The 15,286-nt window shown below is 35.5% G+C and overlaps 1 protein-coding gene across 3 annotated transcripts in view; it reads right to left on the bottom strand.

Annotated features, from left to right (window-relative positions):
• Positions 1-966: 966 nt before the first annotated feature.
• DIAPH3 (diaphanous related formin 3) overlaps positions 967-15,286 on the bottom strand; it is a 239,336-nt gene continuing 225,016 nt past the window's right edge. For 2 of the 3 annotated variants that reach the window (XM_080575717.1, XM_080575718.1), the window contains one exon: positions 967-4,083. In XM_080575717.1, the coding sequence (XP_080431843.1) occupies positions 3,824-4,083 (260 nt within the window). In that variant the 3' untranslated portion in view covers positions 967-3,823. Of the gene's footprint in view, positions 4,084-7,873; positions 7,920-15,286 lie in introns of all 3 variants that reach the window. The other variant, XM_080575719.1, reaches the window with a different exon arrangement.

The following is a 15,286-nucleotide window of genomic DNA, read 5'->3' as shown; positions in this document are numbered from 1 at the left end:
TTTGTTCTAGGAAAAACGTTGTCACTGATCTCTTTCACTTGACCCTGACTGCTTATTATAATGTTTTAGCTGCCATAGTTCAGGGTTTACCATCCCCTGCTTCTTGCCCATTTGTTTTATAGTTACCAAGTGTTGTAAGACTTTGAAAGATTAGTGTGAAAATTATAATTTGTTCTTGTTCATTAAAAGTGGATGTGGAAGAAGAGTTAGCAGCAAATGTCTTTTTCAGCTTTTATTATAAAAGCCTAAAGGGCTGTATTGCCTCAAGCTGCTCAGCATTAACTCATTCGGGTCGAGAAAGTCTGATTTTGGCTGGGACAGGCTGAGGATTGGTCACATGAGGTGGCTTCAGATGAGCAAAGCAAGGCAAATTGTGTTGGAGGAAAACTGTTTATAACAGCTGCATCTGAGGTATTTTTCAACATGTGGTCTTTTCAGTAGCCTTGCCCTAAGTAAGAGAACCAGAAGTAACTACAATTATTTCAGGTTCCAGGCCAAGCTTCTTTAATGATGTGCCTAATTCAGAGCAGTGTTGCATCTCATGGCAGCCACCCTCTCCTGATGCCATTGTGCAATTTTGTAATAAAGTGGCTACCATCATTTTTTCCTTCTGCATTCACATGGACTAGCATATTACCTACGGTCCATAAGCCAGATGTCAAGCTTGGTTGCAAGCAGCTTGAGGAGACTGATAGCAAACATTAATATCTTGAGAAGGTCAAAACATTAGAATTATGTAAATATGAATTTAGACCACTGCCATGAGTAATATGGCATATAAGCTGAAAAATGATGTAATAATCAAAATTCTTTTACTGAGTGAAATAAAAAGTCATCCAAAATGAATGTGAAGTATCACAATCACATTAGACCTTTACAGTTTCACTGGTAAGAAAAGCCATTGCTGTCTGTGCCTTCTGTGTGCCGATCAAGGAAAGAACGAGCAGTGGAACGTACCTCACAAGATTATTTCAAATGCTTTTATTTGAACAGTCCTGTTTGAAGATATCAGGAAGCTCTTTTTATAGGAATTTAATTTTCAGGTGTGAATTACAGAAACAGAGGGGTTTTCACTGAATGTGAAACCTTCTTCAATAGCTAGCAAAAGTGGTATATAGTCCAGTCCTACAGTTCAGGCAATAGACCTGATACTAAAAATGTCTTACTAAAAATAACTAGCACACAGCATTAAAAGTCTACCCGCATTTTTTAAAACTTTAATTAGCTTTAAATTTTAAATTGAATTAATGAATAAATTTTTAAATTGAATTAAAACAATTTACCCCATACAATTTAGAAGCTGAGCTTTACATTTTAATAAAAACATAAAAGCATAGTAATAGAATGCAGACATAATATTCTCAAAGTTATTTTTACATGAACTTATTAGGCAATTTAGGCATTTTTCATATTCAAAATGACCTATTTGTTTACTTATAAGGTAAGTTAAAGAAAGATGAAATGTAGAAAGAAAACTTGCTGTGCACTTGAACTGGACTGTGTACTTCAACTCTGAATACATCAAATTATGATGTTACAAAGAAATACTGAAGCAGAAAAATTACATATTATATTTGCATAGGTTGTGAAAACTTGTATGGCTTTTTTTATTCTTCTGGTTATACAAAGGAAACTGTGAATTAACTTGATGGCTTCTTGAAAGGATTAATTCAGAAACACAACGCTAAGAAGGACTAAAAGCCCTGGAATACATTTCTAACAGCTTCTCAGTCTGTGCGAAAATGTGGTTTAAGATCTATAATTTTAAATGTAAATATTTATTTTAAAATCAGAAGATGCCAGGCTGCTAGAAACACTTTGTCTACTGAAAATTTCAGTAGGTAGTTTCCTATAATTTATTTTCTTGATACACACAGTAGTGTCCTGAACTGTCATTTTTTTACTGTGTTCTATTGCCCACTAATTCAAATGAACAAACTTCCTGAAACTGTTTAGGAAAATGAATCTGTACTTCCACCTTCACTTAGTAGGTCATCATGTTCATATTTCAGAGGCAGTTCTCCACTTCCAGCCTTTTCATTTTAGCATGTCCTCCAGCAATCTTTTTTTTCTTTCTTCAACATATATTTTCATTGTGTTTGAGAAACAACTTTATTTAGTCAAGCATACTGTACTTTGTAGATAGTAATTTGTATGGTACCCTGTAAGCAAGGGTAGGAAGTCTTAACAGTTGACAAGTTGCAGAAGACCTTAGTTGAACTTTAGTGATAGCTGTATTACACAGTGATTGCTTACATTTTACTGTAGTGACTGGAGAGGACATGTGACCCACACTCTAGTTATTATGATAGTAGCAGTTGCTACTCACCCACTAAAAGGCACCAAAGGCAGCCTCATATGGCAGCTTTGCCTTTTTTTTTTTTTTAAGTAGAGCTGAAGAAATTACTGTCTAGTAGGATTTCTCTGCATCTTTCCCTGACTTCTGTTCATACTTCCTATTTTTTTAAGCAAATGCTGGAAATGTTATTAGAGTGTGTAATGGCAGTTACAACAGCCCCAGAAACATGAGATTGATTCCTATGATGGATGAAAAACACTCCATGCAGTATGTATAAACAGGCCCAATTTCAGAGTTCTAATTAACTTTATTAATGTTTAGTGCAGAAAGTAAGAAGGCAACTTAAACAAGGATATAAAAAGCACTGAAGCATTGAAACACTGGTTTCATGTAACTGACTCTTATTGAAAGACATATTTTTCAGCATTTTGTAAAGAAAAATAGAGTAATTTAGTAGAAAGATATTAGATACCTAATACACTCTTATAATAAGGAAGCTTTAAATAATGGAGCAAAGATACTAATAGTATCTTCCCACTTGGTAACATAGGTAGCAATTCTTTATGATGTGCAATTAATAAATATGATAGCGAACATGTAAGAATGTACAATGACAGTGCGATAAAAGAGAAGCAATTATGTGCAAGTTTCCTCTTGTGCCAGCAAATAAGACTTTATGGGCTACTGGAAAATGAGTTTGTGAAAAAAACACTTGTAAAAACCTTTCCCATTATATGTTCCTTTTATAGAAACATGTTACCTCACTCACATGTGAAAAGATAAAAAATTACATTCGTAAATAACTGTGAAGAAAGACCTTTTGCCCACTATGGACACAACTGCAAAACATTGCATTCATAGAAATCATATATATTATCTTGATATAATCATTATAACTAAGCTTAATAGACGTGATATATTATTCACACGTAAAGTATATTATTTGCATAGATTCTTTGTTTACTGTCCATGGATTTCCCTTTTGTAAATGCATATATAATTAAGCAAGCTTTGGTACTCTTTGATGAACTCAAACTAGAACATGGCTGAGAAATTTATATGATATACATTTCTCATTATTATAATCGCAAATGATGCTATAATAATACTTCTTAGATGATAAAATCTCTTCAGAATAAAAGTGTAGTGGAAAATATAAGACTGACTTTCCTGTTATTTATTGACCCTTATTCCCAGGTATGACGATCTAACAATATTTAAAAGATACTCTACTTCTATTCTGAGAAGCTCTCAAAACATGTGGTCAGCAGCCTGTTGACTAAAAGGACTGTGTCTTGGAATAAAAAACGGTGAAATATATAATGAAAATCTTCTTGAAGTTAAGCAAAACTACAGTATCATTTTGTGGAGTCTTGCAAAAAGTTTAGAAGTAGAGTATTAATACCTACGGAAGTTTGGAACTCAAAAGTATGTGATGTCAATAATGGAAAATTAGTGTATCTTGAAGAGATACACTATTATAGCTTGTTTTTAAGCTTTGATTTAATCCTTTACATGATTACTCTATAGTGCTCGCAGTCTTGCCAGGAGAGCTTCTACTTCTGGAATGGCTTCTCCCTTAGAAGGAGACCCAATACGCTCTGTTTTCTTTTCTTTGTTGCCTTCTCCATTACAGGCTTCCTTTCTCCCAACAGCCTTGCTCCGTGCCATAGAAGAACTTGTTTCCACGTCATAAGTAACTTCTTTGTTGACTGGGCTTCTTGTTGATTTTAAACTGATACTGTGGTGTGAACATGACTTCTCTGGCTGTGCTTTCTGGTTCTCTGTAGAAGATAGAACAAACAAACTTAATTTCAATATTAAAATACTCAGTTTCAATACTTTGTAACAAAACCACCTCTTGATCAGACAAAATTTTACATCTATGCAGATGATGCATTAGAAGGACTAATGATGGCCAAAGAGGCAAGAAAACATCTTATCACTTCAAAAGTAGTGGGCTTGGTCCCCTAGAAATGATACAGACTTTACATGACTTTGTTAGATTAGCATCCATATTCCCCATGAAATCAAGAACAGAGCCTGAAGAGCCTTCTTTCTCACTGGAGTCAAAGAGAAAACAGAATACCCAGCACTTCACAATGACTTCCAAATTTTTATCTAGTTAATTACATTTCCTATATATATATTTTAATTGATCAAATTTTAAAATATTTAAAAAATCTATTTCAATTCATTTATCCATTGTAATAATTTTTCTTTCCTTTGTGATCTTTTAGGCAGCTAAGTAATTTTAAGAATTTGCATAACTTGCTACTTTTTGCTAAACATCTCTGGTATTAACTGCCTCAAGGAGATGCACCCAGTTAAGATTTGGGAGCTTTGGTGGGTTGACATGCATTAACAGACAGATTGCTTCCCCCCACCCAACGCCAAATCAAGTGGCTGTTCTCTATACCAGCACCTGAGAGGTCCCTCTCATAGATCTCCAACTCTTTAAAAACAGGCATACTCAATATTCATGTAACCTTGAACAAGGCTTGAAAATGGCTTCAACAAACTTGACATGACATTTAAAGTTTTTTGGTTATTCGCTGAAAGATGTTCCATCATCCCAATAGTAATGACTTTGGAGCACAGGCAGTCACTCATGACAGTGTGTTTTATGTGAGAGCTGAAAATTCCTACCGAAAACAGCTTGTACATTAAAAGGCAGCTGCTGAAGATATTTACTGCACTGTCATTCCCTGACCAGGGGCTCTTGGTGATGGATGAGGATTTTACACACTTTCTTGGACAATCTCAGCAAATTTTACAAGTACAATCACCTTTTGGAAAGTGGAAGAAAATAATACCTTCTTTCTATCATCTTCAAAATCAGATAAACAATTCTTAATTAAAATTTGATAATAACAGATTTTCTTCACTTAGCTGAATGACCTTTTATTTTTTATATATATTGAAAAATAATTTGACCCTGAAGATGCAGCAGCATTTCAGTTTTTCTGAATCACAGAAGGCCAAAGACTGGAGATGAATACATCTTTATAATCACACATAATAAACCCAACATATATAATTTAAATATCCCATTCCATTTAAATGTTTACATTTATTGATTCTGAACACATATTTGCAGATTGATAAATTCATGCTACCTGTGTTAATATACAAAATACTAGCTGCATCGTAGCCCTTTTAGTTTGCACTCTGTTGAAGACAACCTAGTGGGTAGTGGGAGGAACTCTTGGAGTTTTGAAAATCAATACATTTTAAACGAGAAAAAAAAATCCTCATAATCAGAGATCAAGTGCAGATGTGTACCATGTACCAAAATGTGACCACTTTGCAGTTCAGAGGAATCTTCACCACAAAATAGTCAAGCACAAGGATCAACTAAGTATGATGAACTACACTGAATAAAAGATGAAGTGAACATTTAGCATGGAGGCTTCAAAGTAAAATCCACCAATATTTTCCCCAGTTTCTCATACCATGCCTTAGAGTGACTTAGAACAGCAAATAGTCTAAGCAGCAAGCTGCTTCAGGTTAGATATTAAGAAATAGTAGATATTAGGATCTATCCCCAGTCTCATCCCACTTTGAAACTCTGATTCAACCTTGCAGAAAGATGTCTTCCATAACTTGCTGCTTACAATCTAGAATTCTTGTGTGGGGGTAAGTGAATGAATAAAGCTCAGTATAGATTTTTCTTTTTGCATTTTTTTCCCATAAAAATTGGAGCAATGTCACTGATAATCATGACTTTCTAGGCATAGACTAGTTAACAGAGTCAACTTGAAAGACCAGAGTCCTTGCTTTCTGTTTGAGTGGTCCTGCAACAACAGGAAACGGCATTAGGAAAGTGCTTTAAACACCAGCCAGTTTATGTGAGTAGTCCTCACTTCACTTGTTGTAACTCCTGTGCAGTGAAGAAGCCATAATTCATCGAAATAATCACATTTTCATTTTCTTAATACATGATACTCTAGTGATTAACACACTTCCTAAGAAATGAGAACATTTTGGTTTCAGCCATGTTACAAAAAATATTGCAGGACTAGTGTCAATTGAAAAAAAACAGAAAAAAAAAGAAAAAGATTTTCTCTGAATCTTGTTCTATCATCTTAAAGTTGTTATTTCTGATGCTTCCTAAATCAGGTGGCATCTTTTCCCTATACGTTCTTTCAGTCAAGGAGGGTTTTTCTATATAGCACTGATATACCTTCTATGTCTATGCATGTCCATTTTGCTATGCCTATTGTATGTCTTTCATATGCCATTTTGCTATGCCTATGCTTGTCCATATTGCTATGCTATTGTATGTCCAGTAGTAGCAGATTTGGCTGTAGGCAATTCCCAGCTTATTAAATTGCCTGTTATGATTCCTATTCAGAAACACTGAACTTTGCTGGGCCTGTCTCAGAAAGCATACATACTTACTCACAGTCCTACATTTCACTTTGTTAAATATGCATGTAAAAAATGAACTGCTGCAATACTTGAGGTATATATGTTTCTGGTGGTATTTTTTGTAGTAGAATGAAGGATCACTGACATTTAAGTCAAAGTTTAAAACTAGTTAGATACTAGTAAGAAGAAAAGGAGAAACTCTCACTAATTAATAAGAAATAATATTTTCTACCCTGTCAGTGGTTTATTTTAATACAACAGAAATTAATTTGTGTTAACCCCAAACTCTGTAACAACCTGTACTGTTTCACACACTAATTCAAAGCTTTCATGTGTTAGTGATTTGGTATCTCATCCATTCCAAAGTCATTTCTTTGGATTGTTACCACAGCTTCCTCAAATCCTATGCTACAGGAACAAAAGTGCATTTTCAGCCTACAACTGATGGGTGGTTTAAAAAAGCCAATGCACCATACATGTGAGAGTGACTGAAACCATGACAGTGAGTTAAAAACTACAAGGCTACGATCTGCTGCAGTTCAGCATGTAACCTGGATCAGGACAGTAGAAGAGCTTGTTTACTTTAGTGTGATAAAGGCTAGGAAGAATATTGTTATTTACTTTCAGGAAAGGCCCCAAATCAAAATTAACTGATAAAGTGAGCACAAGAATAACTATTACAATATTTCCGTTAGAGACCTGAATATTTTGAACCATCAGACTAAGGAAGTTCTGGAATGCACATATAATAAAGTGAGAGCAAAAAAATATATAACCAGTTATAAGGAGCAATTCCATCTGTTTCTGAAGAGAATATTTTTTATATGTCTGTCTGCAAGAGCAAGGAAATGGCTTAGTCACATTGGGCCACCATTTTAATACTTTCCTCTCTATAACAAGGGTACCCCCAGAAGATCCATAAACCAGGCAGAAATAACAGACTTTTTCTAAAATACTTTGAACCATTACACTATGGACATTTATTAGCTTTTGCTTTTATTTGAAACAAAGACTATATTTGAAACTATATTTTGGAACTATATTTGAATCAACTCACAGAATAAAATAAATATATTTACACATTATATATCTTGGTTCAAATACAATGTTAACAGAAAAGAATAATGTTATATACAGTTAAAAGAAAACTGCTTATGGAGAGGTACTTCTACGTGAAGTCTTGTTAATAAGAAAGCTTACATTGCTGGAGATGCACTACTTGTCCACCTACTGTAGCGAGGTGTACCTTCATGCAGCAGCAAGACAAAAAAGAAAGCAGACATTAAAAATCACTGGATAAGGACAGAATTTATTAATTTGCTGTATACATTGGAAGTAGTTGGTATCCGTAAGACTAAAGTTTCTAATGTTTGGTCACTCTTAGCAATCAAAAACTGTCATTCACCTGTATTATAACAATCACTATGCAGATGAAAATAAAAGAAACAAAACCTTTGATTTCAGAGTTAAGGTTTCTAAAGGCTGGAGCGAGAAAACATTTACCCATAACAGTTTTGACTTTACCACTACTAAATGCTTCCAGGCATGGATTAGGCAGAGCTTGCATTGTACACTACTGAAGTCTCAGTGTTCAGATTGTATGACATTTAAATTCTATTGTAGGTCCTTGACATCTTCAGACCTATTAAAATTCAGTTTTCCCAGATATGAATTTCCTGAACATTGCTGTTAATCAAAAACATTTCAAAATCACATTCACATAACCCAGAGCCAAAAAGCTAAAGCTACTATCATCTCGATGCAAGTCTTTTAAAATTACTTTGATTAACAGCAATGCTCATGAAATTCAGTTGACAGAAAATTGTGCTTAATAGCTTTCCTTAGTTTAAATGGTGTCCTAGCATAGAACGACTTATAATAATATGCTTATAATCTATTAAAGGCTGCATACTTTATATTCAGAAAAAGGAAATTGTGTAATAGTATGTGAACAAAAGAAATCAGTAATATGAGACCTGCCTGCTGTGAACCTGGGGAAACAAAATATGATCAGTTGGAGATTTTAAAATCCTGCCTAATGCTGTTGTATATTACCTTTAATAGTGAAAAAAATGATTGCAAGAGACTTACTGAAGTAGAGATATGGATTTTTTTAAAGCCACTAATAAATATTTAAAATAAAAAAGTACTTTGAAAAGCTTTATTTCATTGCATAGTTTCTCAATAAAAGTCTTAATGCTAAGGACAAACTTGCTTTTTATGTAAATACTTGTACACTGATTGAAAAATAAATTTGTAAATACAATAAGGAGAATGACATTACATGGCATTATAAGCTTGTATTACAGTCATACATCTCAATGTGGGGCATGATGAAATCATAATATAGGCAAGAACAATTGCAGTTACAGTCTCATTACATCTTTTACCAAGTTAACAGGGAAAATTGCTCAAAGACCCAGCGGACTTATTTCCTATCTGTTCGGCCTGTGCTCCACACACCACATTGTACTCCTGAAGCTATGTCTATGCTGATAGATTTTCTTCAGCCAACACTTACGCACCAACCTTACATCCAACGCAAATTCTTTCTTACATTATGAGTCATGACTTGCTTTTGCTAGAAGATATTCTGGGGACATGCCCCAGAGAGTAGCACGATATGCTGATTTTGGATGCAACTATACAGCACTCCTGTAAGCCTGAATATTTTCAGCAGTCCAGCCTCAGTCTGGAAGTGCCGTCCATCTTCCACGAATTATACTGACTGCACCATCATGCATGTGCCAATGAAACCTTATGCATTTAGAGCGTGGTCACATAAAATGGGCTTTGCGAGGAGAATGATGTATGCCCCCATCACCCCTGTATGCTCTAGCTAAATAAAGTCAAAGCCTTGAAAAGTTAGTCTGGAGGTATCCATGATGGATTCCCTTGCCTATACCAAAGTATTAACCATCCATAAATTATTAACCACCCATTGGCACGTTGCTGAAGAGGTAAACAGCAAAACAGTTTTCAGATATGAACGACTTCTTCTGAGGTAAACCAGGCAATAATGGCTTATGTTTCAGCTGGCTGAGATTTACTTCTAAGACAGACTCTTAATTTTGAAAGGCTGAATACAACCACAGCTGGCAGCCATGTTGAGGACCTCTGTTTTCAAGTTCAGGACAAGATGGAGGCTTCAGAGGCACCTAGCTTCACCTCTAACAGGGACAGCTATATTGGATGTTGGCATCCAGGTGCTGCCATCCAGATGTTGGTCAAAGTATCTGGGGAGCTGCAGGGCTCCTCCCTGAGGTAAGGCCGGGCTGCCCCATGCTGGACACGGTGAGTTGCAGCCGGCTCCCAGGGCCCCGCCGCAGGGCAGGACCAGGCCCAGCAGCCCCTTGTGCTGTTTGTTGCCTCCCTGAAGGGACCACATGGAACCTTACCTTGACCCGTGACCTTTCTTGGTCCTGTTCTTCCCATTTTCCACCCCTGTCCTGCTGGGACAGCTAGGGCAGCGAACAAGCAGCTGGCTGAGGGTTTGGCTGCCACCCAAGGCCAACCCACCACAATAGCTTAGAGATGAGAGGACTCTATTTGTCTTCTAGCATTCCCTATTTGAATTTCCCAATTAGAAAGGGAAAGAGAGAAAGAGAGAGAAAGAGAGAGAAAGAGAGAGAAAGAGACAGAAAGAGGAAGGAAGGAAGGGAGGCAGGGAGGAAGGAAGGAAGGAAGGAAAGAAGGAAGGAGAGACCCCTTCAATTTTCAAATTGTGATTCCACACTCTTGACTTTTTACTGTCAGAAAGGACAACACAAAAATCGTTTTCTTATTTTCTTCTCAGGCAGGAAATGAGGGTCTCATTTCCCGCACTGCCCTCTCCCCCACTCCCCTCACATTCCTATTAGAGCTTAAGGTACAGGACACATGTGAGCCATGACTTTTTTTCGGGCACCTATCTTTCCTTAATGTAATTTATGCAGCACAAAGCTGGCCCCCTGAAACCCATTCCCAGCCCTTGGCATTGGCATTAGAAGACAGAACATCACAACACCTAATTCTCTTTCTTAAAAGCCTGCCTTACCACCCAGAAGCAGAATTTGGATGTAATAAGAAAGACTGCTATAGCTAGAAGGTCCATGCCTATCACGTAACATGACTCATAAAAAATGGGATATCTCCTTGCTGGATAGTATAATGGAAAATACTTTGAATATATTTTATTGTCACTTTTTATTAGTTTCATATTTTTTTCAACAATTTCAGTGACTGACAAGGGTAGGATTGGAGAATGTCCCCAACATGTTAAAGGAGTGCTATGTGTTGTTACGACTTATTTCAGTTATACCCTGCAGCCCCAGCACCTAAAAAGTGTTAGCTGTACTGAGATGATCTTTGTTTGATAAGTAATTTCTTACACCTCAATATTTCATGCTCACAACTTGACTAATCCAAAGCAGAAAAGAATTGATAAGGCATGGAAAAGTGTTACTGAAATTTCGAAGACTAAATAAAAAATAAAAATGTGCATTTAATTGGTACTGCTGTTCAAGTGTTTTATTAAGAAGTGTGAAATGCAAGGAATAAACACTAATCAATACTTCAATTTAAGATGAGATTCACTAAGTTTTCAGAAACACCAAATATATATTTTTTGTCATTTCACAGGCAAGAAGAGAATATGTCAGAACTAAGTGAGACTAGGATAGAGGATTTATAGAAACTAAATTTCAAAGCTAATCCATTATAAACTGTGAGCAAACTAATTTGTGAAGAAACGAACTGTGCTGGACCAGCTCCCTTTTACCTGACCCTACAGCAAAGCCTTTCAAAATTCTTTTAATCCCTTGCCTACCTACATCTTCTCAAAGACTACTTCAAGCTCCTGTTGATCACTCCATTCGATCTTTTTCCTGTTTTTCCAAATGTACCTTGCATTTGTGTTGAGATGGGACCACTTTCTCTTTTTAACACACTCTCACCTCTAATATGGCAATGACTTTCATTACAAGAAATGCAACTTTAAGTTACTGGGATTTAAATGAAAGTCTTGAGTGCCTGTCAAGATGAAAAGAGAACAAAACTGCGCATCAAACTACTGACAAAATTCATCCAAGCTTTTCATGTGAGGGAAGAAGCTTCTGAGGGTGTCTGATGGCTAATTCAGACTTAGGGGTTTAGCCTCCTCCCTATTTCAGTCTGCATTACAATTGATCTTCTGTGTCTTGTTCTCATATGCATATTTCCATAAATCACGGTATATTGTGGAGTTCTTAGGAAACTGCAAAACAGAAACTTCCAAATTGGAAACCTACTTTATGGTCTCTATTGATTCTTACAGCTCATGGTTTGAATCATCCTTAAAAACCTAAATGGGTAAGTCTCTTAATTAAAGGATAAATAATTTGGTATGACTGTACTATTAATAAATATAAATTAATCTTATTTATGTTGGGATTAGGGGTGTAAAAAGATAAATCTTGATCCTATCTATATGGATGAGGCACAACCAGTGACAGTGGGCTTTCAGGTAGTGGATGGAAATGTATTGCAAGTTAGGTATTTATGGGATTCCTCCCAATGTACAACTAGAATAAACATCACCTTTTTCTCTTCTTCAGAACAGGAAACGATTGGGAAATTATAGTGATCTACGATAAAATATGGCAGTTAACATATTTGGACTATTTTACATTTCTGAAATGTGGTTTTATTACTTGGCTTTTTACTTTGTACACAAGCATATTGTAGCTTGCCTTTTTAGAGTTAATAGAGTAAAAAATGATGACTATAAATAGGTGGTTTGTGACAAAATACATAGAGTTCTGTAGTCTCAAGTTATACTCAGTTCAGCTGAAGTTAATTTGTGTAGATCCCACATACTAAACTGATGTCTTTGAGCAGGAGATGCATTTAGTCTCCAAAATATTCTGCGTAGTATCTACGTATAGATGAATACTGCTTTCAAGGTACACTTTGATAAAGAATTTAAGGAATATGCATAAAGACTGCTGCCATCAAAGGAAAGCTACAGGCAGCTGCAGTGGGTAATGATAAGTAACATGCTGATGGAAATAACCAAAATGGAAAAGAAACACACAAATTGTGGCTTTCTTTTACCAATTGTTGTGCCTCCTCCTCCCCCCCCCCCCCCCCCCCCCCCAACTACAAAAATCAACAGTAGGGAGCCTCATTCTTCTGAAAAATAAAAACTCAACAAATCCAAGCAACAAAGCAACAAGTCCTAAAGAATGGAACGATATTGATGAGCTTCCATGCACTGCAGTTCTAAATCATGTTGTTGCTTCTGTCAAGTATTTACTATTTTAGAATAAATATTCTAGAAAAACTATGTAACTATGTCTAGTACATAAATTGCCTTTAGAATTTAACACTAAACTCTAAGTTCATCCACTTAGCCACTTTTTATGCTCTATTTCTGATAGTAAAGGTTTACAAAGACCCTAAGTATTCTAATAACTGCTAAAAACTATACCATTTGCATACCCTTATTTTAGCCCAAATTTCAATTTCCAGGTTTATATCAGCAATCAGAGTATTGGTAGGTTGAAATACTGAAGGTAAATCACAAGTATTTTGTAATGTCAGGTCAAACTGATGGGAAAAAAGGTCTTTCATCACCTGTTGCACTTCTCCGTCATCCACTATTATCCCAAAGATTGCACGAGTAGCTTTTGGCTCCCAGGCTCTTCACTTTACAGGACAGAAGCCAAGACCTGATTGTGAAGTTTGACCCGTGTACACTTAGCAACCAAGACTGCCTTCATGAACACACTGGAGATAGGATGAAGCTGAATCATCTTAGTCCATGTGACTTTCATTGTTCAATAGTAATTATTATTATTATGGTTCCTTCTTTTCTCTGTCAAAATGCTGCAGAAAATGTAATACTCAAAAGCATGCTATCAAGGAGACTGAAACTGTGTAGCAGGAAATAGTACATTTTTAAGAAGAGCCTCACACAAAACTAAATATTATGAAATAAATACACAGAAAAGTGATTCATCTTTTGCTCCTTCTTCAAGGTTGTATATAAACTCCTTTCACAATTCTCTCTCTCTTTGTATGAAGCTAATTAATGCTGTGTATTTTCACTTAATAATTTCCTCCCTTTGGGATGGACTGTAACTTGGCCTTGTTCATGTATGGAGGGAGGTGGGATATAAAAAAAAAATCCGCTTGCACATGATCCAGCCATAGGTGTGTTTGATGTACTTTGCAAGTGCAACAAAGCACTTCGAAAATAACTAGGATTTCAACAGAATCTAAATAAGGAATTACTCTGTAAAGATGGCTTTTACTCATTTGTCTCAGTATCACTGAATTATGATCTGAAACAAATTCTAGACAGTGTCATAGGTAATTAATCCAGTCTAGGCAAATTCAAAACGCTGTTTTTAACATCATTAATGGTATGCATTTTTCACTTGATAAACATATTTAATGTCCTATATTCTAACAATTACACTTTCCTATGTAAAAATTTGAATTTCAAGAAATTTAAGACATAAAACATTTCTGGTTTGCCAGAAGCCTCTCTCTCATTTAGAAAATCTTCATGTAGACAGAGTGGCAAAAAAAAAAAAAAAAAAAAAAAAAAAGAGAGAGAGAGAGAGAAACTGAAAAAATAATCCCTTTACACTCACTGAGAAATCAAAGCAGAAAGCTGCAAGACCTCCTAAGACACTGAAAAAAAATGATAAAAAAAATTTACAAATAGACTTGGTATTGCTTTGTCTGTTCTGACTTACAAAGGAGCCTTGCAACTGTGTCTAGCTCAAAAGGTGATATTAAAAACAAAAGGTTAGAGATCATCATGGTATATTAATTATGCAAAAGAAGCCAAACTGAATTTAATCAGAAACAGCAGACTCCAAACAGTAAAAATCTCTTTTTTTGACAGAGATGGTTAAGAAAACATTTATGGTAATGCCAGAGCATCTGCTGATTACAGTCAAAGCTGCAGGATGCCAACATTAAATCAGTGAACCATCTTGACAGCTTCTCGGTACTCAAGTCACATTCTAATAATAATTTGCTGTGAAATTTACCCAAATCTGAAAATTAGCCAGAAAATGTTTACAAAGAATATATGTAAGAGTCAATAAAGCAGATACAAAATTGATTTGCATCTGAAAAAACATATCTAATATAGATGTTCAGCACTCAGACATTTCAGTTTATATTTATATTGATAAAACTCTATAAAAGACTACACATTTTAAGAACAAAATATAATTTTATCATCAATTTCCTATCGATTGTGACCTATCACTTTTTTTGTTTAGAATGTTAGTAGGCTTGTTTGTTTAATATAAACCCAGATTATCCATTTGAAGAAGGTCTGCACCATTTAAAATCAATTTTTAATTCCTGACACCTGAGGATTCTACACAGAACAATATACTTCATTGTAAAGCTTTAATTGATGCATCTATGTGCTGCGGTGGGTGATTACTTGAATAATAAGTATCAGAGACGTGTGATCTGGTTGCTAAGCAAATGCAAGTAAGAGAAAAAGCCCAAGAAACTACGTAACAATGAATCAAGGTGTGATGACAGGATAATTATTCTATGAACTGTCACATTGAAGGACTCGCAGAACACTGACCTGCACACAACCACACATCAGAAAATTGC

This window comes from Anser brachyrhynchus (assembly GCF_964034855.1).
Source record: "Anser brachyrhynchus genome assembly, chromosome: 1".
NCBI classification, from domain to species: Eukaryota; Metazoa; Chordata; class Aves; order Anseriformes; family Anatidae; genus Anser; species Anser brachyrhynchus.
The sequence above is the reverse complement of the archived record's forward strand: the minus strand, read 5'-3'. Positions and strand labels throughout refer to the sequence as shown.